This window comes from Bos indicus x Bos taurus, chromosome 19 (assembly GCF_003369695.1).
Source record: "Bos indicus x Bos taurus breed Angus x Brahman F1 hybrid chromosome 19, Bos_hybrid_MaternalHap_v2.0, whole genome shotgun sequence".
In the NCBI taxonomy this organism is placed as follows: domain Eukaryota; kingdom Metazoa; phylum Chordata; class Mammalia; order Artiodactyla; family Bovidae; genus Bos; species Bos indicus x Bos taurus.
In genome coordinates, this window is record NC_040094.1 from 13,065,885 (window position 1) to 13,088,929 (window position 23,045).

General features: G+C 37.4%; 1 protein-coding gene across 11 annotated transcripts in view; it reads right to left on the bottom strand.

Moving 5' to 3' along the window:
• The window catches only part of BCAS3 (BCAS3, microtubule associated cell migration factor), a 597,592-nt gene that overhangs the window by 311,250 nt on the left and 263,297 nt on the right, over positions 1-23,045 (bottom strand). For 6 of the 11 annotated variants that reach the window (XM_027518315.1, XM_027518321.1, XM_027518325.1 and 3 more), the window contains exons 17-19: positions 10,198-10,322; positions 8,019-8,184; positions 5,104-5,204 (exon numbers count right to left, since the gene is read on the bottom strand). In XM_027518315.1, coding sequence (XP_027374116.1) covers positions 5,104-5,204; positions 8,019-8,184; positions 10,198-10,322 — 392 coding nt within the window. Of the gene's footprint in view, positions 1-5,103; positions 5,205-8,018; positions 8,185-10,197; positions 10,323-19,767; positions 19,813-23,045 lie in introns of all 11 variants that reach the window. The other 5 variants (XM_027518314.1, XM_027518317.1, XM_027518316.1 and 2 more) reach the window with 1 other exon arrangement.

Consider the following 23,045-nt stretch of genomic DNA (forward strand, 5'->3'; position numbering starts at 1 on the left):
CATGACCTGCAGCAAATACATGTCAATAAAAATCAACTATATATCAATAAAAAAATATTGATTAAAAAAAGTGAGTTTCTCCTAAGCAGCATATAACTGGGTTTTATTTTTTGACCCAACTTGACAATTTCTGACTTGTCCGGTATTCAGGCCATTTATAACTAACATGAGTACTGATGATGCTTAGGGTTACATCAACTTGCTTATTCTTAACATTTTACTTCCTTTTTCAGCACTTAGGTTTGCTTTTTATTTCATCATACATCTTTAACAACACAGTTTGCCTCCAAATAATGTTGAAGTCACACATACAATAAAAACCTTACAATAGTAGAGTTCCATTTCCCCCTCTCCTGGGTTTTATACTACTGTTGTCACACACACACATGTGTTTTAAAGACCACAGTACATTCACACTATTTTTATGTTAACAGTCAATTATATTTGAAAGATAGTTAAATAATTAACAAAAACCCCATATACAGGCCTTAACCATTTTCACTGTGTATCAAAGCTATACTTCCCTTGCATGATCCTTTGTTATCATTTAACAAAGAAAACTCAGTAAACTTGGGGAGGAACTTCTCACGTACCCATGAATTATCTTAGAAGTTCAAAGCCTGACCTATCCCCAACAAAGCTAGTTAATGTCAGCAACTTAAAACACTGCTGCTGCCAAATCACCTGAAAGAAAAGGAGGAAACATTATTTTTTGCCCAAATAAAACTTCCCCAGTTTAACTCTGTAAGCCCTGTTTTTAATTTACAATTTGGGAAGCTCGGAAACAGACTAAAGAAAAAGTATTATCTACTTTGGGATCACATTCAAAGCTGGTTGATATCTGCTAGTCTCGTTTTTGTTTTTGGCAAAGGAATACACTGAAATAAAATGCCTATTTTAGAAAAAGTAACTATAGTTATGTATTTGTTCTGAAGGAAAAAAAAAATACTGTTACCACAAAAATCACTAATCATCACTACTGTAATCTTTTATAAACGATTCCTAAGATTTCTTATGACCCAAGCAGAACTTTTTTTTTTAATATTAGATTCTTAACTTTTACCCTCACTGAGCTAGACAGCAAGATGAGACTACCATCTGCATATATTCTTTACACACATAAACTAATCAATCTACTCAAACCATAGGACTTTTTTGGCTTATTCTAAACAGCAATTTCTTATGGCTCACCCTAATAACAAAGAAGTAAATTCCACCTCCAAAGTGACCTTGTAAGGGGCAGGTTCATATGAGTCAATTTATACACCAAAATTGCTCAAAATTGAATTCCATTCAATTAGTATGGGTAGTAAATATGACTAGAGTTAAGAATACAAAATTTGGAGTTTTCACTTACTTGACTATATTTAGGTAAGAAGTCTTTAAAGTTCAGGCACACTTCCCTTTCCCTGCCCAGCAGTGACCCTTAGGCCACATATGCAGAACTTCTGTTTATCAACTAGCAGTGTACTTGTTATGATTACAGCGCTGGAAGGGGAGGTGGGGATTCCTTGCTAAACATCCTGCTCTCCTAGTCTCTTCTCCCTGCGACAAAGTGTCTTTTGCATTTCCATTTACATCATTCTTTGTCCAGTATTATTACAACTTCCGGAGTTTGTACAAGTCTACTTCACTTGATCCACAGATTCAGACACAACCAATGAAAATGCTGGTGACCCTAGAGAAGTCTGCATTACAGTTTTACTCCAAATGATTATATTTGAAGATACTTTCAGTACTATATTATCAATAGTCTGCAGATTTTCAACATGGTCAAGTAAAACAAAAACTTCCTGCCGCCAGGTTCAATATCATCTTTTCAAATGGTTTCAGTAAGGGAAATGGAGAGAAGGCAAGAAGGTAATAAGAAAGTCTTCTTCAGGAGGTTCTAACCTGCATAAAGATGGGCTCAACAGATGGGCAGGTAAAGGTATTCTCTCTAAATCGGCTCTAGCATTGCTTTAACCAATTATATTTCAGCTTTTACTCCTCTGATGCAGATGTCCATGTCTTGAATGTTTAATTTCTTCAGTCATGAAATATACTAGTTTGTCCAGGACTCTAAATCAAACAGCCTTTTTATTTAAAAAAAAAAAAAAATTTATTTGGCTGCACTGTGGCAGGTGGGATCTTCACCGTGTCATTCTAGATCTTTCATTGCGGCACACAGACTACGGCTGTGAAGTGTAGGCTCAGTAGTTGTGGTACTGTGGGCTTAGTTGCTCCGCGGCATGTGGGATCTTACTTCCCCAACCAGGAATCAAACCTATGTTCCCTGAATTGCAAGGCAGATTCTTAACCCCTGGACCACCAGGGATGTCCAATAGTCTTTCTTTACGTAAGAAAACGTGACTTCAAAATTCAGGCTAAATCTGTGTCTCTGCTGTCAATGTAAAGAAGTGATATAATAATTATTACAGACTTAACTATCTCTGAGGTGTTTTACAAATTAAGTTATATCTATAGTAACATTTCACTAGATAAGAGGGAATGTAACAATTATGTAACCTAGATATAGGACACACATATTAAGTCTGTCACTTAGACAACAGATCTGGCAACAAGGTCAAGATCACAGATTCAGAATAGGTATTCCATTGTTAAGTCCTTGAAGTCTATTAATTGAAAATATTTCTTATTTATTTCTGAAATAAGAAATAAAGGTTCAGAATGATGCTTAGCATCACTGCACTGACCACAGTAACATGTTTATAGAGCAAGTATTATTATTGATACTTTATACTTAGCAAGTTAATGAGAGGTGGTCTGGAACTAGAAACTTGGCCTTTTCATCCTTATTCCTATGCTAGTCCATCTGGAATTCAAAACATCTAACATGACATGCATTATATTATGTTCTTTATTTAGAAATCAAACAATCATCAGTGACTACTTCAAATTGCCTAATTTTGTCCTAGTCCAACTGCGCAACATCTCACAGGTTTATTCTGTCTTCTCTGTAAAAGCCTTAACTGATGCCCTCCCATCCTGCTCCAGTATCACGTAGCCGCCACACCTCTTCCCTACTCCTGAACCTCTTCTTACAACACTGCCAGTGTATTCTTTCTAATGTAAAATTCTGATGGTGTTGTTGCAATGTTTGAAAACGACTGACAGCTTGGGCTACAATGGTGGTTCTTCAGTCATGCACCTGGGGGGTTTTGTAGTTCTAAGAATTGGACAAAGGTGTTTAGAGCTGTTAAAATAAAGTTAGCTTAACTCACTGGAACAAATAAGTCAAGGAATAGAGACAGCTGCATTTTTTTTTTTTAATTTTGCCTGTATCTTTTTCTACACATTTGGAACTTGCTACTATTTGTCTACTATAACAGACCTGTCAAAAGAACTAAAGAGGACTTTCCTGGTGGTCCAGTGGTAAAGAATCTGCCTGCCAATGCAGGGAACATGAGTTCAATCCCTGGTCTGGGAAGAGCCCATATGCCACAGGGCAACTAAGCCCATGTGAAACAACTCCTAGGGCACTAGCATGCCCTAGAGCCCGTTCTCTGCAACAAGAGAAGCCAGTGCAACGAGAAACCTGCACGTGGCTGTGAGAGAGTAGCCCCTGCTCATCTCAGCCAGGGGAAGCCCGCCTGCAGCAATCCAGACCCAGGGCAGCCAAAAGTAAATACATACAAAGTATATTTTAAAATAACTAAACAAAGAAAACTGGTATTAGTGCTGAAATAGTCAACTATACTTAATCCAACAATTAACTATTTTTACCTCTGTAGAGAGGTATGGGAAAATGTTCTTATAAACACTGACATTATATATCAATATATGTTTTTTCCAAGTCATATGATAGAGTTAAATATATGCTGAGATAACCTAGAACCTAAGAACTTTTATATACTCTGCTTCTTAAACCAGAAAACCAGAATCCCATGGACGGCGGAGCCTGGTGGGCTCCCATCTATGGGGTCGCACAGAATCGGACACGACTGCAGCGACTTAGCAGCAGCAGCATCCCTCTGTAAACAATTTAGCAACTTAAGCCACTGCCTTCACAATTACATGTATAACCCTTCACTGATGACCTGTCTCACTTTCTTCTACGTTTTGATAAAACATCTGTCTCCTGAATTAGATACTGAATTCACTGAGGACAGAAGGAACATACTACTCTCATTTAAACCATGAGTTACTGACACAGAGACGTCATTCAATAAATACATGCTGGAAGAATCAGTGAATTCAATCGTATAATAGAAATGAAACCGCCAATTACTTGTTACAGTTATGGAGCTTCATAACTTTAGTGCAAAAGTCAGTACACTTTCTCTGTTTCCAGTATAACATATCACACATTATAAACATAAAATTGTTTTACAAATTTTTTACTTCATACTGTATAATACAACCAGGCAAGAAAATAAGTCTGATAGAATAAAACTCCATTAAAAACATGTCAGTGTTGATTTACAGAAAACTTCCTAAAAGCATACAGTACTCAGAGCCATCTAGTTAAATTAAGGATTCAGTGAATTCTACAGAATTGCACTATAACTGTAAAGAATTTTTAATTCTATGACCGTAAGCTGAATAATAAATATTCAATTATCTATTCCAGTCTCACCTACAAAGAAGGCTATTTCTAGTTCAATGCATACTTTTTTCTCCTTAAGTAAAAACAGAACCCAGATCAAAAGTAAACAAAATCCTTATGGAGCTGCAATCACTACTTCAATGTTGCAAAAAAATCCTACAAAGCAAAAAGCCTGCTAATATAATTTCCACAGCAAAAAGTGTGTAACTTCTTTTTATGTCAGAAATAGATTCCAATTTTATGAAACTTTATTATATCCTAGAATCCTTATTTTAAAAAAAACTTTTGGGGAATACCCACCAGATATTCTCTATCAATTTATATAAAAGTAAGGGTATATGTCATGACCAGGGAACATGAACATCCAGAGGCATAATTAATGTGTGCTAAAGCTTATGATGTATCATATTAAAATATCTTCCTTGCCTCCATCAGATTGTTTATGGCCTCTGGCCTATGTACCACTGGTAATATGCATGGTTGCATTAAAAGTCAGCATTTTAAGATGAAAGCTCAAAATAGTGTATGGAAGGAAAAATTCAAGAACTACTCACAGCCAGCAAGCAGGAACTGATAATACTGTACTGCATCTGCAGCGAGGAGCAGAGGGTGGTTTGCATTAAATGGTGGCTGCAATTCATTCCATTGAGGAGTTCTAAGGAAATAACAGAAGATTATTAATATTCAGGCTTAATAGATGGAATATAAATCATTATCACTGTCACCACTTATAGACACTGATATAAATTCACACTATCGTTTTAATCACCAAAATGAACTTGTTAGAGTGCTGAAACCTGAAACACAAAGCCATCTGCTTAGGAAGAATAAAAAGGTGGCAGTGAGTCATACAAATTACATAGAGTCAATATTAGTTTAATAGCAGACGACCCTGCAACATAATAGACAAGACATTCAAAACACTGAACAGAGAGGAAGTGTGAAACTCAAATGTCACAACTAATTTTTACCTAATTTCTGACAATTGTTAGCGTTTCTGACAATTGTTAGCGCCCTCTATTCTTAGAATATATTTACATTTAAAATAAAATAAAGCAGAAAATAATGGTTAAAAAAACACAGTTAATGGTGGGCTTATTAAAGACCTGATTATCGTGAGTTCCAAAATAAGCCACTTATTTCAATGATGGTGCACTAATTTTAATTAGATCTGCCCACTCCTAAATAGCTTGACACATAGGATATTGATCAGATCAATCCAGTGCAGTCAAGTAGTAGGAAAGAGTGCTGGAGCCGCCAAAAATCAATACAAGAATATTTTTAAATGTCAAAAAGAGTGAGATCATTTTCATATGAATTTTTGTCTGTTTCCTTCCATACATAGCTTCCCTGATGGCTCAGACAGTAAAGAATCTGCCTATAATGCAGGAAACACAGGTTCGATCCCTGGGTCGGGAAGATCCCCTGGAGCAGGCGATGGCAATCCACTCCAGTATTCTTGGTGAGAAATCCCATAGACAGAGAGGCTACAGTTCATGGGGTCTCTGAGCTGGACACAACTGAGCAACTAATACTTCCACACACATCAGGACCAATTTTCTCTGTCTCTCCTGTACCAGTATACACTATACTGAATGGGTTTTGTCCTATATCTTATTTCTCCCTCTTTACACTAGATTATAAAAGTTCTAATGACTATGTACTTTCAAGGAGGACTCTGACTTTAATAAGCATTTTTACAGTGATGAGCCATTTTATCTTGGGGAATCACTTTATTTATTATTATTATTTTAATATTTATTTACTTGGCTAATATTCTTAGGAGCATAATTCTTGACAGCTAAACAGTGGCAATGTCCATCAACTGATGAATGGATAAACAAAGCGTGGTATATCCATATAAATCACTTGGCCATAAAAAAAGGAATGAAGTTCTGCTACATGCTTAACATGGCTGGGCATTAAAAACACTGCACTAAGCGAAGGAAGTCAGAAGCAATAGGTCACATTTTGTATGATTCCATTTACATGAATGTCCAGAGTAGGCAAATCCAAAGACACGAGGTAAACTGGTATTGCCTAGGGCTGAAGGGTTGAAGGAAGATGGTTGGAGGGGAGTGATTACTAACAGATATGGGGTTTCTTTGGAGGGTGATGAAAACTGACTGTGGTGGTCCAGTGGTTAAGAATCCATCTTCCAATGCAGGGGATGTGGGTTCTATCCATGGTTCAGGAATTAAACTCCAACATGCTGCAGGGCAACCAAGCCCATGCACCACAAGAGAAGCCCTCATGCTGCAATGAAGACCCCATCACCCTCAAAAAATTGACTGTGGTGATGGGTGCAAAACCAGGTGAAAATTCATGTTAAGTGACTGAATTGTATTATACGCATTAAATATAAATTATATCTCAATTTAAAAAGGAATGAATTATCAAAAAAATGCAACAAGAGGCATTTGTTGTTCAGTCACTCAGTTGCATCCAACTCTTTGCGATCCCATGGACTGCAGCACGCCAGGCTACCCTGTCCTTCACTATCTCCCGGAGTTTGCTCAAACTCATGTCCGTTGAGTCTGTGATGCCATCCAACCATCTCATCTTCAGTCACCCCCTTCTTCTCTTGCTGTCCATCTTTCCCAGCGATCAGGGTCTTTTCCAATGAGTCAATTCTTCGCATCAGGTAGCCAAAGTAATGAAGCTTCAGCTTCAGCATTAGTCTTCCCAGTGAATATTCAGGGTTGATTTTCTTTATGATTGACTAGTTTGATCTCCTTGCAGTCCAAGGGACTCTCTCTCAAGAGTCTTTTCCAACACCACAGTTCAAAAGCATCAATTCTTTGGCGCTCAGCCTTCCTTATGATCCAACTCTCACATCCATACGTGACTACTGGAAAAATCATAGCTTTGACTAGACAATAAGAGGGATAAATCAAAATAATTTTGCTGGGAGAAAGAAGACAAAAAGAGTATTCGCTCTGATTCTATTTATATAAAATTCTAGAAATTAATAAACTGACCTACAGTGACAGACAGCAGACCAGTGGTTGCCTAGGGCTCAGTGGGTAAAGTAGGAATGAAGGGGGGCAAGAGGAAAGATTACAAAGAGGCATAAGAAAATATCTGAGGTGAGGATATATTCATAATGTGGGGCTTCACAGATGGCATAGGGATAAAAGAATCCGCTTGCAATGCAGAAGATATGGGAGACACAGGTTTGATGCCTGAGTCGGGAAGATCCCCTAGAGAAGGAAATGGCAACCCACTCCAGTATTCTTGCCTGGGAAATCCCAGGGACAGAGGAGCCTTGAGGGGCTACCGTCGATGGGATCGCAAAGAGTGGGACACGACTTAGCAACTAAACAACAATGTGTTTATAATGTTAATCATGGTGATGTTTCACAGCTGTATACATATGTCAAACCTTATCAAATTGTACACTTTTAATATTTTATACCTCAACAAAGTTGAGTTTTTTTTTTTAATAAAAAACAAAGAGAGATACTACCTAACCAGAGTCCAGCTGGCTCGAGGAGATGTCATCATTTCCAGTGGGGTGTCATCACTGATCTTGGGGGCGGTGCTTAGTGGTCGTGGCTCCATCACGTGCTCCACTAAGGTCCCATAGCAGCTAATAATGTAGAGGGATTCAACTACAACTTGTTTGGACTGATCTACAAACAGAAAAACAGATGCTGGATATGTGATAATGGCATAAAAGAAGAGCTTCATTTTTACAGGTTACTGACCCTTCAATCTATTCCTGAGGCTGGCTGCAAAAATAAGGCGGCAGAAACTTTCACATGGTGCCCGCTCCTTGTCTAAAGTTTATTCTTATAGTAGATGCTAATAAATATGAAGGGCTTCTTCAGTGACTTAGCAGGTAAAGAATAGGTCTGCAATGCAAGAGACGCAGGAGATGCAGGTTCGATACCTGGGTCAGGAAGATCCCCTGGAAGTGGAAATGGCAACCCACTCCAGTATTCTTGCCAGGCAAATCCCACGGACAGAGAAGCCTGGTGGGCTACAGTCCATAGAGTCTCAAAGAGTCGGATACGACTTAGCGACTGAGCACAACAATAATGAACATGAAAAGGTCTTTGCTATCAAAATATTTTTAAATCTTTAAGCAATTTATTTCAAGAATGACATAAATATATTCAAAATTTTAGTATGCTGAAACAATATTATACAATCTTTTGCATTTGCTTACAGTGTAGTAATTTGTCCCACAACACGCAAAATGAATACCAGGTGAGAGAGGGAAGGACTGACAGAAAAGGAACCCTGGAAGGACTAAGATTTAGTTATATCAGAGGTACCAACTCAACTGCATGAGAGACTCCATCTGCCTAAATCAGCCTAACTTCTCACACACTCCCTCTCAGAAAAGTTTCTCCTTTAAATCTCTGGATTAAAAAAAACAAACAAATGAAAAACAGGAGCAAATCCTCCTCCCTCAAAGCTTCTTCCCTCATTCCTCTCAGTGGGCTCGCTGGCCCCCACAGTAAATGAAGAGCAGTCATGCTTTGAGGTCAGGTGCTGAATATGGATCTAATCAAATGACTTTATAACAAGTACACATGTCCTCATTACCAAGACAGGTTTAGTCCTCTATCTTGGGTTTTACAGTAAACCTAGGAGCACATAAAATCCCTCATGAGTGCTGGGCAGGTCACCTTATCTCTTTGCCAAAAGACTCAATTACAGCTGATTGGAGAACATGGCTAATGACCAGTCCGTGGGACACAAAGGAGCAGCAAGTTAAAAGGGTAATTAGAACAGAAGGGAGAAGCGTTTGAAATGGAGCTTCACAGAGGGCTTTACCTAGTAACAAAGTCATTTCGATAGCATCATTAAAGCAAAGGAGGTAACAAAAAAAATAAAGATGGGATAAGAAAATGGAAGGCTGGCCTACTCCACAGTATCCTCCCCCACTTAGGTAAAGAGCCTGCTGTGTCTGGGATCCTATTTCCAAGGAAAGGCCACTGAAAGGCGATAACGAGGGAAAGAGCTGATGTCTGACTGCCAGTATTAAGCGTCAAGGAGAGCCGTTTTGCCAAGAACAATACAGCCTGTGGAACTCATCAGAAGAGTGCTTCGCTAACAATTTAGTTTCTGACCTACTTCAATAGAATCACAATAATAAGAGGAAATTTTTAACTTTCAAAATGAAACACTTGGTCCAGGAAAGTAGACACTCTTTTCTACATAAGAACAATAAGGGATCATATACGGTATTTCTGTAAGCTGATTCTGGTGGTCAAAGAAGGGATTTAAATAAACAACACCATATAAGTTCAAAGGGACACTGGTTACCATAAAAGATGATCCTTATTTCTGAGTGGGAGCCTGTTTTTATATCTTAATTTATAACATGGCAGAGCTGTTGTTGATTATTCTTAGAGAATAACTAAGAGAATAACTTAGAGAACTTTGAGAGCACCTGTATATTGTCACCATCAAAACAAAATAAAAACACTCAGTGGGCAATTTATTTTACATTTATAGTGAGAGGACAGCCTTTCCTGTGGATGAGACTTGAGTAGTTGAGGAAAGACAATGCTAACAGAGTGGGGGCAAAATTCTATTATTGGGCTGAAGCTTATTCAAAGAGAGCGGCTATGAGTTTTCTTCAAGAAACACAAATTACATATGGTAAGTTTAACTTCAGTAAAAACACATACCTTTTTCTCTTTTCAGACCTGCATTATTTGCAAACCATGATCGGGATGTCCCAAACGTTGCTGCCACACAAAATTCTCCGCCCATTGATTTGCTTGGTGAAATTTGTGGAGGTGGTTTAACTTTGCTTAAAAGATAAAATGATAGAAAAAAATTACCAAGATGAAATCACAGTCCTCAAGATAATGACATATTTCCCTTAAAATTCTGCCCCATGTAGACATGCATTTTGCCTTAAGGAGAACTGTGATCGGCAGCAAAACTAGTTCAAAGTTTCAGGGTATTATCAGAACAGCAACTTAAAAGACCAAGAAGAACCGATTTCTTTCTGAAGAATGTGCTGCCAAAATCCAAGTCAACTTACTTGAAGTGGATAATATTTCCCTGGATATTTCAAAGTGGAACAATAAAACCAGCATAAACCTCTCATAATAATAGGATAGCTTATCATTTCATATTAAATATAAAACGTGAGGCTGACAATACAGTTGAATGGAGACATCATGTATGAAAACACGAGACGATACAGAATGGAACCCTGACAATGCTCGCAGCCGCATGCGATGTATGGTTAGACAATATCTGGAGAGGAGATCTACCGATCTGATGCAGTTATAATCACTGATCTTCCTATTTCGTACTTTTTCTTCATGGATTTGTGAAAATGATAGGTCTATTTTTGTTCTGTTTCTTCTAATATTTAAGAATACAATAAGTAACTTCTGCTACTTCACGTAACTACTGTAAAAAAAAGTACAAGCTTCCCCCTTTGCTTTCCCCAAATCAGCTTCTAGTACAATCAACTTCTGATAACAACCTATTGTCTTCTTTCAATCCTGTATCTCTTCTCTATGTCAAAGTCTGACCCCAGAGTTCCTTAGCAATTTCGCCAGGGACCTTATAAACTCTGCTAGACAGTCTCCAATGTCAAATGACATTATTTCTACTTTCCTTTGCTCATTATCCTTTATCTCTTTGTCTTTTAATGAAGGTTAGATGGAGAAAGATTGGGTTTTGAGGGTCAGGTAAAAACATGAATCTGAATCCCAGGTGCAAAAGCACCTGTGTGAATTTCGTTTAAGTTACTTAACCTCTCTGACCTCACACAACCAATATATAAAATAGAAAGATCATAATGCCTACCTCATAGGGTTATTATAAGGATTACCATATTACATGTGTTCTCAAAGTGTGGACCCTGGCACTGAGAAGTTCTTAGACATGCAAATAATCTTCAAGCCATGGCCCACTCTGACAATTGGTTTTAACAAACCCTCCAGGAGATTCTGGCAACCGCTCAGGTTTAAGAACCACTGATTTTGTAACATGCAGAAAGCGCTCAGGGCAGTGCCTTCCCATATCTTAGTTCTTAATGCTAATTATCTCTTAATAGCACACAGTCTTCAACTAAGTTTTTAAAAGATCAGACTTCAGTTCGGTAATCTCAGTTTCCAAGTGTTATGACACCTGAAATAGTCTCTCACATATCTGATTTCCTGAGCCCTCTGTTTTGATGTCTTCCTGGTAGGGAAAGCAAAATGTCTGGCTCAGAAGCCATTCTGCTTGGTCCTTTTGGTGTGTGCCTCTGACAAAATCCATACAATGCACCTTGTCATATATGACAAGGCCTCTTCTTTCCAACATTAACATTTTCTAAACACTCCAAGTTATTACCCATAAAAATCACATCCATGCCTAAAACACCGAAGACTTCCACTGACAGGGCATAAAACAATAGCTTCGTGTGTGTGTCAAGATTCTGTGATAAAATGAATGTTTCTACCAACAATTTCATATCTCTGCTGCATGTGCCACAGCTGCAATGTTGTTATTCAGTCGCTCAGTCACGTTCAACTCTTTGTGATCCCATGGACTGCAGCACACCAGGCTTCTCCTTCACTATCTCCTGGAGTTTGCTCAAATTCACGTCCACTGAGTTGGTGATACTACATAACCACCTCATGGTCTGCCACCCTTTTCTCCTTTAGCCTTCAATCTTTCCCAGCACAGGATCTTTTCCAATGAGTTAGCTCTTCACATCAGGTAGTCAAAATACTGGAGCTTCAGTTTCAGCATCAGTCCTTCCATGAGTACTCAGGGTTGATTTCCTTTAGGACTAACTGATCTGATCTCCCTGCAATCCAAGGGACTCTCAAGAGTCTCTTCCAGCACCACAATTTGAAAGCATCAATTCTTTGGTGCTCAGCCTTCTTTATGGTCTAACTCTCATATCCACACATGATTACTGGAAAAACCGTAACTTTAACTACATGGACCTTTGTCAGCAAAGGATGCCTCTGCTTTTTAATACGCTGCCTAGGTTTGTCATAGCTTTTCCTCCAAGGAGCAAGTATGGCTGCAGTCACCACCTGCAGTGATTCTGGAGCCCCAAAAAATAAAATCTGTCACTGCTTCCACTTTTTCCCCATCTATTTGCCATGAATTGATGGGACTGAATGCTCTGATCTTAGTTTTTTGAAAGCTGAGTTTTAAGCCTACTTTTTCACTCTCCGCTTTTACCCTCACCAAGCAGCACCTGAGCTCCTCGGAGCTTTAGTTCCTCTTCGCTTTCCGCCATCAGGTAGTATCATCTGCATATCAAAGGCTGGCAATCTTGATTCCAGTTTGTGATTTATCCAGCCTGGCATTTTGCATGACGTACTTAACGTGCATGTAAGTTAAATAAGCAAGGTGACAGTATACAGCCTTGATGTAGTTTTCCAATTCTGAACCAGCCCATTGTTCCATGTCCAGTTCTAACTGTTGCTTCTTGACCTGCATACAGGCCTTTCAGGAGGCAGGTAAGGTGGTTTGGTATTCCCAACTCTTTAAGAATTTTCCCCAGTTTGTTGTGATCCACACACTCAAAGGCTTTGATGTCGTCAATGAAGAAGTAGATGTTTCCTGAACTCTCTTGCTTTTTCTATGATCCAACGATGTTCGCAATTTGATCTCTGGTTCCTCTGCCTTTCCTAAATCCAGCTTACACATCTGGAAGTTCTCGGTTCACATACTGTAGAAGCCTGATCTTGAAGGATTTTGAGCATTACCTTGCTAGCATGTGAAATGAGCACAAGTGTATGGTAGTTTGAACATTCTTTGGCATTGGCCTTCTTTGGGACTGGAATGAAACTGACCTTCTTCCAGACCTGTGGCCACTGCTGAGTTTTCAAAATTTGCTGGTATGTTGAGTGCAGCACTTTAACAGCAACATCTTTTAGGATTTTAAATAGCTCAGCGGGAATTCCATCATCTCCACCAGCTTTGTTCATAGTAATGCTTCTTAAGGCCCTCTTGACATTACACTCCAGAATGTGAGTGACCACACCATCATGGTTATCCAGGTCATTAAGACCTTTTTTGTACAGTTCTTCTGTGTATCCCTCCCTGCCAGCTCTTCTGCTTCTGTTAGGTCTTACTGTTTCCGTTTTTTGTTGCGCTCATCTTTGCATGAACTGTTCCTTTGGTATCTTCAATTTTCTTGAAGTGACCTCTAGTCTTTCCCATTCCATCATTTTCCTCTATTTCTTTGCACTGTTCACTTAAGAAGGCTTTCTTGTCTCTCCTTGCTCTTCTCTGGAACTCTACATTCAGTTCAGTATTTCTTTCCCTTTCACCTCTGGCTTTCGTTTCTCTTTTCCCAGCTATTCGTGAGGTTCCTTCGTAGTCTTTATTTCCATTGTGTGTGTGCTCAGTAATGACCAATTCTTTGCAACCCCATGGACTTGGATTTTCCCAGCAAGAATACTGGGGTGGGTTGCCATTTCCTCCTCCAGGGGATCTTCCTGACCCAGGGATCAAACCCACGTCTCCTCTGTCTCCTGCATTGACAGGTGGATTCTTTACCACTGAGCCCTTGTTTCTCTTATTGAACTGCTATCAGGGAACTCTAAGTTCCTGTAACTATTAATAGCATCTTTTAACTTCCATTGGTTAGTTTCTGGAGGCTGGAAGGCTGAGGAGAGAGGGGGAAAAATATTCCAGAATTTTTTTGAAAGGTGTTTCTACTGTATGACTTATTTTTTACTAGAATCACCATCAAGGAGCAATGACAGTACAAAATATACAAATTCAAAGTTCTTTGCAAATTCCTGAGTTATTTTTGTTTTTGTTGTTTAAATCATGTGGTAAGCAACAAGACTGAAGCTGACACTCCAATACTTTGGCCACCTGAAGTGAAGAACTGACTCATTTGAAAACACCCTGATGCTGGGAAAGATTGAAGGCGGGAGGAGAAGGGGATGACAGAAGATGAGATGGTTGGATGGCATCACCGACTCAATGGACACCGGAGTTTGAGTAAACTCCGGGAGTTGGTGATGGACAGGGAGGCGTGCTGCAATCCATGGGGTCACAAAGAGTTGGAAATGACTATGCGACTGAACTGGACTGAACTGAAGCAACAAGACAGAAAACAAGTAGCATGCCACTTCTTAAGAGAGTCTATGGTGCATCTAAGCGATGTATGCTACATAGATTTTAAAAGTTGCTACTGGGCCAGTTGGCTACCTTTGTAATATAATAATCAATTTAGTCTTTAGTCAAGCAAATATATATTTTGTATGTTTACTGGCTTACAGTCTAATTATTCAATGTCAAAAGCTGAAGTCTCAGACTTCTTTAATGTTACACATAACTCAGTTTCTGAACACACGACTAAAATGCATCAATATAGTACCATTTTACATAAACTCATTATTTCCTGCAGAGAATAAGTACCTTATGTTAAAAATATTCTTAAAATTATGAAAAAATTATCATTTTTATTCTTATATTTCATCATTTCTTCTTATTCTTCTGATAGGGCCTTCATACATCACATTAGTAAAAGTTGGTGTTTAATATTAAAAGTTTTTATCCCTGAAAATAACTTGCCACCTCCTGCATGACACAAGGCAATGTATTGGGTACTCAGCATATTTGGTGAACATGGTCATAACAAGTTAGTCCTATCATCAGTCTACCTTTGGAATGATTATGGTATTTAAGCAAAATAGAAATTTTAAATACGTGCAGTATATGTGTACAAGATTTTCAGAAAAATAGAAAAGAGACATAATCTAAAGAAAATATTATTATTAATAAAGTATTTTCTATATGAAATGTCCAAAGGAAGAAAATTTAATATTGATTCAATTTCCCCTTTATCCTAAAATTTTAAAAGACCAAGACCAGGTGGAATATTGGGTGGAAGCAGAATTGAACTTTTCCCAATGACCCAGAATATTTCTATTGCAAAATTACCTTTTGTTGGCAGAAAGATAAAATATTGAAAAATGATACATATGTGAAAAGAATAAAAGAGAAAAGTGCTAGCCTTCTAACTCATGCTGATTTATAGATTGGTGTTCCAACCATTTTAGAAAAGCACTCCAATATTAGCCTTCTTTTCTTTCTTCTCAATATCTATCTCCCTTTATTCTATTATAAGACATTTGCAAGTTTAAAACAAATGCCTCTCACTGTTTAACTAATTTACTCAATTATGAGTTGATAGAAAAAAAATTATGTGTATACGAGGGTCCAGAAATTCAATTGTGTCATCATTACAAATGAATACAAAACATCCTGATAGAGCTGGTGGACTCCTATCCATTAATGACTCCTGCACTATACTCTCCTGTGCCATAAATAATTCCAAGGTCAAAAATTAAAAGAAAAATTTGCCTTCACTTGTGAGCAAAACATAATGGACTACAGAATGAATTCAACCTTCACCATATCAGAAAGCATCACATTTACAAAACTTATTAAGAGACAACATAATCAAAACTAATATAAATATATGATTAAAAAACAACAACAAATAAGGTGCTAAATTGAAACTGAGGATTTTAATATTTCGTCATTTCTTCTGGGAGACCTAACCATCTAACCATAGAATGAGAATCATTTTTAATGCCATCAGATGTTCTAGGGACATTAACATGATGACATCTTTAAAAATATTTACAAAGACTATTGAAGTTACCCATTGGCTCCTTCTGTATTATGTAATTCAGTCAGATAAACATATTAAATTTCTCCGCTTGTTTTTTGCTCCACACTCTAACCACAGACAGACCAAAAAAAAAAAAAAGCAAGACTCTAATGATATAGGCTTTAAAATTATAGCAAAATTATGTGCATCTGGATAATTTTCTATGTTCTGTAAAATAGGATATGAGTGGTGAATCTGTGGATGGCATGAAAAGCAACAATGAGGTCTGCGGCCTTGTTTAGGACACAAGCGTGGAAAAGGGCTCAGCTGAGAGAGAAGCACCATTTCTTTCATTCCCTAAATCACAAGGGGACAGTCAATACTTTAGTTCAAATCTTAGACAATATTTATATAAGAATTACAAGTGGTGTTATACCTTGTGTTAAAGAGAAAAAGCTCTTCTTTATATTCCTCACTGTGATTAGCCTTTCAAAAGGAATTTAGAAGTTTCCCTCATTCTCGGCTTTATTTTCTAAAATAAAAACTAAGAAGGAAAATGAAAGTACTGTATTTTTTAAAAAGATACTAACCAGGTATCTAAAAGTATTCTATCACAAATTCTTTTTAAAGGTCTCAGAGATTTTCTTTGAACCCGGCAGATAAGATTCTCCTCTCCATATAATCTTTTCTTCTGAAAATGAATTTATATTTTTTTCAATAGTGTCAGAATAACTAGATTAGTTTAAATTAACTATTTATAAACATATTGAAAACGTGGCACTAATTAAAACTTTAAATATAATTTGATACGTAAGTTTTAACTCTTCTTTAAAATTACCCTTATATACTATAAAGATATATTCAAATGAACTACCTTTTGTCTATACTGTTCTGCATATATTTTTTCTTTCACTAAGAAATTCAAAAACTAGGAAAGTTTACTAGATGCAGATTAGGAACTCCATAACAACTTGTTACTTATTTGTAATATTGAAAGCAAAATTCATTTTTAAAATTTCACTGTATTTCTCTTAAATTTTCTGCATTTAAAAAGTGTACCATGTGTGTGATTCTTTTACATCATTTATACCATCATTTAAATTCCAAAATCCTAGAAAATACATAATCTTCAGAATGTATAAAATGGCTAAAGTGTTGAAGTTGGTCTGCATAGTTAACTTTCTAACAAGCTTATTTGGTTGTCAAAGGAAAAGAAATTATTATAAACTGACTCATCTGAAGCCACATGCATTTAACAATTAAAACAGTTTATCAAAGAGTGGAGAAATGAGCAGAAATCATGATTGATCAAAAGCAAAATCTCAGCTAAATATAAATGTTTCAACTGAAAAATAATAAAAATTTGTATGAAATTTATATAACATTTTAAGAGGAACTATAAAAGTTTCATATTCTTCCAAAATACAAATCCTACCCTATACTGAAAGTCCTAAAAACGTGATGAAATAAAGAGATAATTTTATTTAACATAATATTTATTCTAAAACAGTAAATAAAAACATTCTCAGGTTGAACGCTAAACAACATGGAAAAATAGTAAAAACTCTTAAAACAAAGAAGCTTTTTATAAACAACATGGAAGAAGTTGTCAAATTTATATTCATTTTGCTGCCTTAATTTGAGGTTTCATTAAGATCTTAATGGGAAAAACATGCACCACCAGTAAAGAGACGTATTTTAAAGGAGGATCTTTTAGGCTAGTACAAGTGACTAAAAACGAGTTTCTTGCTAGCTAACGATGGCATCAAACAAACCACAAAGCAGTCTTCTAAAAGACAGGCAATGATTTAAAAGTCTACTATATTTCATATATCCCTTTCTTTAATCTGGCTCTTTTAATCTTGTTTCAACCTCAAATCATTTCTGGTTGACAAGTGCTTTTGCTTAAATTTGAGGAGCACATAAGCTGTTGAAGGCATGGGCTTTTCTTATTTCACATACAACATTTGTCATTCCATCTTTACGTCTATGCTAAAACTTCAAACTTTATTAACATACTAAAACTCCTTTCTTTGTACTTAAAATGAGAAATTTATCCCGAGATGGAATTCAATTCTAAATTGAGTCTACAAAGAAAACTTGTCATATGTTGAATCTGGCATTTAAAACTCCACTGTTTGCTACAAGCTCCTCAGTAAGATCCAAGTATCTTATTTGTTTTTGGAAGAAAATCTAGTTAACACAAGAATGAAGATTGACTTTCAGGGAATTTTTACTCATGTATACCCTGAATTTGCTTATCACAGTTTCACAATCTGTGTACTAACTTTGATACCGCATTCTAAAGAGGAAATCTTTACGATGATTTATCACCCTACTCTAATGCAATAATGAAATTTTCAGATGTTCCTATTAGCGTATGAACACTGAAATTAGTTTGTGTCAAATTATTTAAGTTTCTTTTTGTCCAAGAGGAAAAAAGACTGTAAGACTTTTCCCTAGGACCATAAGACAGTATAAACAAGTCTCAGAAGCAGTTATGAGAATTGAACATACATGTATTCTGACTAAATTTATAAAATTGATATAAATTAACCAAAATGTCTCTTGGGCTCACTCATTCCTAGAACCAAAACAAAACAACAAAACCATGATCTAACTTAAAAAAGTTTCTTCTCTAAAATGGAATTTCCCCCTTAAACCAGAAAATAAATCATAGCATGACAGGTAACATTTACTGAGCTCTTATTATGTGCCAGGCACTGCTCTAAGTAATTTATACGCTAGTTCATTTAATCCTCATAATGAACCGATAAGGTAGGTACTACTGGTAACTCTAACAGAGATAAGGAAACCAAGATATAGACTGGCTTTAGAAAAGTACCCAAGATCATACAGGTAGTAAGTGTGTGACCTGGAACGTAAGACCTAGACAGTCTGATTCTGGAACTCTGACTCGTAACTATCTTGTTAAACATATTACACCAAGCTCTAAACACATTCTATTGCACATCTTTGCATGAAAGTATGAAATATACTGTTTCTTTTCTATGATCATCATGCTAAGACTGACAAAGTTATATTTTATGCACTCTTATATAAGAATGTAAACGAGTTATAGTGGGTAGGTGCTAATAACTCAAAATAATACGTTATTTAGGAATTTAGGAGTGTGTACGTAAAACCCAAATTTCCCCATGTAGCTCCTTAACTACCTAAACTATTCAAAACAGAACTGACTCTTTTGCCTTTCGTACCAAATAAAATGCAGTAAAAATTTATAGGGTATTTTTAGTATAACTTAAATATATTTATATTTCAAAATAAATCATGTCTTCAGAAGTTCAGCATGTCATATAGGGAGTTTCTATCTTCTATCACTATAATACTAAAAGCTTTAAATGTGGGTGTTGGCCATGTCTTATATACCAGCATTATTATGAGAGAATTCTTCTCCTTTCTTTTTTTAAAAATATTATTCTATGATTTTTTAATATGAATTTTCAAGAAATGAAATGAAACCAAGAAAACGAATCTTTTCAGGCGTAAATACCAACATCTACCAATGACTCAGGAATTCGGTGCATCTATCTGTGATTAGGCCATGCAATTGAAAACAAAGTACAAAACAGAGTTACTTTCGGAGAGTACAGCAAATGAATTAGGCATGCGGGACCGAACTGAGACTCACCATGGAGCTTTTATGGAAAAACACCCCGCTCCAAACAGATAAGGCCTTCATGGAAAAGGGGGGAAAATGCACAAAAAATATTAGAGGAAAATTCATTTAATATTAACAAATACATGTTGATCACACTGTTAAAGAGTATGGATTAAATGGCTAAAAAAATTAGTAATCTTTTGCAATTCTGCTGTCAATACTAACAAGTCTGACATAACCATTGAACAGAAGGATGTGTGGTAACAAGTCCCTTCATTTTCATAAGGTTACAGATTTCAAAATGCTCTGTTTCTCCCCCTTTTCTGGAGCACCCCTGTAGGGTTCCTAAGGTAAAATAAAATTTACTTCAGAGGCCCTTTAAAACAAAGTACAAATTAAATGGAATAACTGGACGGAGAAAAGAGTGGAACCAGTAGCAACACATGTGTGGTTGTGCGACACGAAATGTTTAACACTAGTGAAAGAGGACTCGATAAAAATTTGATAGGCGTTGTTGCCGTTCACCAGTTGTCTCAGAGCCACAGAAAGTACGTATTTTCTAAGCTGCTTAATTACAGTAAGTTGTACTGCATACTGCTGGTCAAAGGAACTAACACTAAATACAAGTCTGTGGTATGATTTACTTCCATTTTAGGGTCACATTCCAGGAAATCAGCATTTCTCTTAATAATGACAGAAGAGGTTAGCTTCCTCTATCTGGCCTATACTGGGCTAGGTTGGAATACAGGAAACTAAAGCCACAATTGCTTGTTTTAAATATAGCTGGGGATACAAAGGCAGACTTCCATGTTACACATATTTCTTCTTAATATTCTGTTCATAGCATTTAAGACATGCTATGCATACTTGCACAGAAAGAAGACTGACTTAATTATATCCAGAACAAAATACTGTTGTTGCATCTAACATTTGGAAGGAAGACATAACAAACTGAGAAAGAAAGAGCACTGCATAACTTGGTAATTCTCTCCTTCAACTTTGGTGCCAAGAACATTAAAACAGAAAACTCATGCTAATTAGCATCAATCTCCCAGCGAAGTGGACACACAACACTGAGTACAGTTCTGAGGACTGAAGTACAGAAGATATGAAAAAGAGAACAAAAAAGCAAGAAACTATTAATATTAGAAGAAACTGTGAGTTGGAAGACAGAGATATTAGAAAACTTTAGAGATGATTCAAATGCAAAGCAAAGAAATCTCTCCCACAGTTAATGATAAGACCACAACCAGAGATATGATTTCACCACTCACATCTAAAACAATGCATTTCAAAATTGTTTTGACTGTGACCCACGGAAATATGCAGTTGGCCCTCCATATCCAGAAGGCCCATACTCACAACCAGCCATAGATCAAAAATATTCAGAAAAAAAAATTCCAGAAAGTTCCAAAAGGTAAAACTTGGTATGCACCAGCAACTATTTACAACTTAGAAAAGACTTAAAGTATATGCATAGATGTGTGTGCTACTGCTGCTACTAAGTCGCTTCAGTCACGTCTGACTCTGTGCGATCCCATAGATGGCAGCCCACCAGGCTCCCCCATCCCTGGGATTCTCCAGGCAAGAACACTGGAGTGGGTTGCCAATTCTTTCTCCAATGCATGAAAGTGGAAAGTGAAAGTGAAGGTGCTCAGTCGTGTCCGACTCTTTGCGACCCCATGGACTGCAGCCTACCAGGCTCCTCCGTCCATGGGATTTTCCAGGCAAGAGTACTGGAGTGGGGTGCCACTGCCTTCTCCTATAGATGTGTGTAGGTTATGCAAATACTAGGCCATTTCATATAAGGAACTTGACCATCCATAGATTTCAGTACGGGGTGGGAACCGATCCCCTTCAGATACTGAGGGATAAATGTACTAAAGTATAAGCTCATATGTACCTGAACACAACAAACTGAAATAATTTAATGAATGTGGGGGGTTGTGTTTGTGATCAATTTTACTTTTTCCATTTCAATGTTTTGTAGACATTAATGCTGGGATTTAGTTTCAGTGACGATTAATTCATATTATGACAAGGTAGGTAGGTCTGGGTGGGACCTTCAATTCTCTATTTCTAACAAGCTCCTAGATAATATAAGGTTGTTAAGTTTGAAGAACAAGGAGCAAGATGACATTTTATTATATTCTATTTCACTAATGAAAAAAAAGTTAGCCATGATTCCCCTGTCCATTGATTTCATGATTCACTGATTACATCAGAAACAAAATGTTAATGGAACTCATCTTGTATTTTGACCAACACCAATTTAAATAACTGTGACCATGTGAAGACACCAATCTCTCAGTGGCACTGTGATGCCATGAAATAATGATCAGAAAACGGAAGGTTCAAAACATTTCCACATGCCCACAAGTGAAAGTGAAAGTTGCTCAGTCGTGTCCAACTCTGTCACTCCACGGACTATACAGTCCATGGAATTCTCCAGGCCAGAATACTGGAGTGGGTAGCCTTTCCCTTCTCCAGGGGATCTTCCTAACTCAGAGATCTTCCGAACCCAGGTCTGCTGCATTGCAGGCAGATTCTTTACCAGCTGAGCCACAAGGGAAGCCCAAGAATACCAGAGTGTGTAGCCCATCCCTCCTCCAGTGGATCTTCCCGATCCAGGAATCGAACTGGGGTCTCCTGCATTGCAGGTGGATTCTTTACCAGCTGAGCCACAAGGGAAGCCCAAGAATACCAGAGTGTGTAGCCCATCCCTCCTCCAGTGGATCTTCCCGATCCAGGAATCGAACTGGGGTCTCCTGCATTGCAGGTGGATTCTTTACCAACTGAGTGATGAGGGAAGCCCCTAAGATACTGCCTAAATAAGAAGTTATTGTTGACACATACTACCCAACTTCTTTTCATTTTCTTCGTTAGGCACACCCCTGAATTAATCAAACAGTCCAAACAATTCTGACAGAAGCCTTTGTGATCTGGAATGTCTGGGCATGAGTTGCTCTTTCCCATACATTGTATAGAAGCTGGATAAGTCTCCCATCTCATTCCAAATATCAGAATAAAGGGTTCCCATTGGAACCTGGTTATCCATTTTAAATACAGCAGTGTATACAGGTCCACCCCAAACTCCCTAACTATGCCTGCTCAATGTTAAGAGGCAGCCTGGAAGGGAGGGGAGTTTGGGGGAAAATCGATACATGTATATGTATGGCTAAGTGCTTTTGCTGTCCACCTGAAACTATCACAACGTTGTTAATCAGCTATACTCCAATATCGGAGAAGGCAATGGCACCCCACTCCAGTACTCTTGCCTGGAAAATCCCATGGACGGAGGAGCCTGG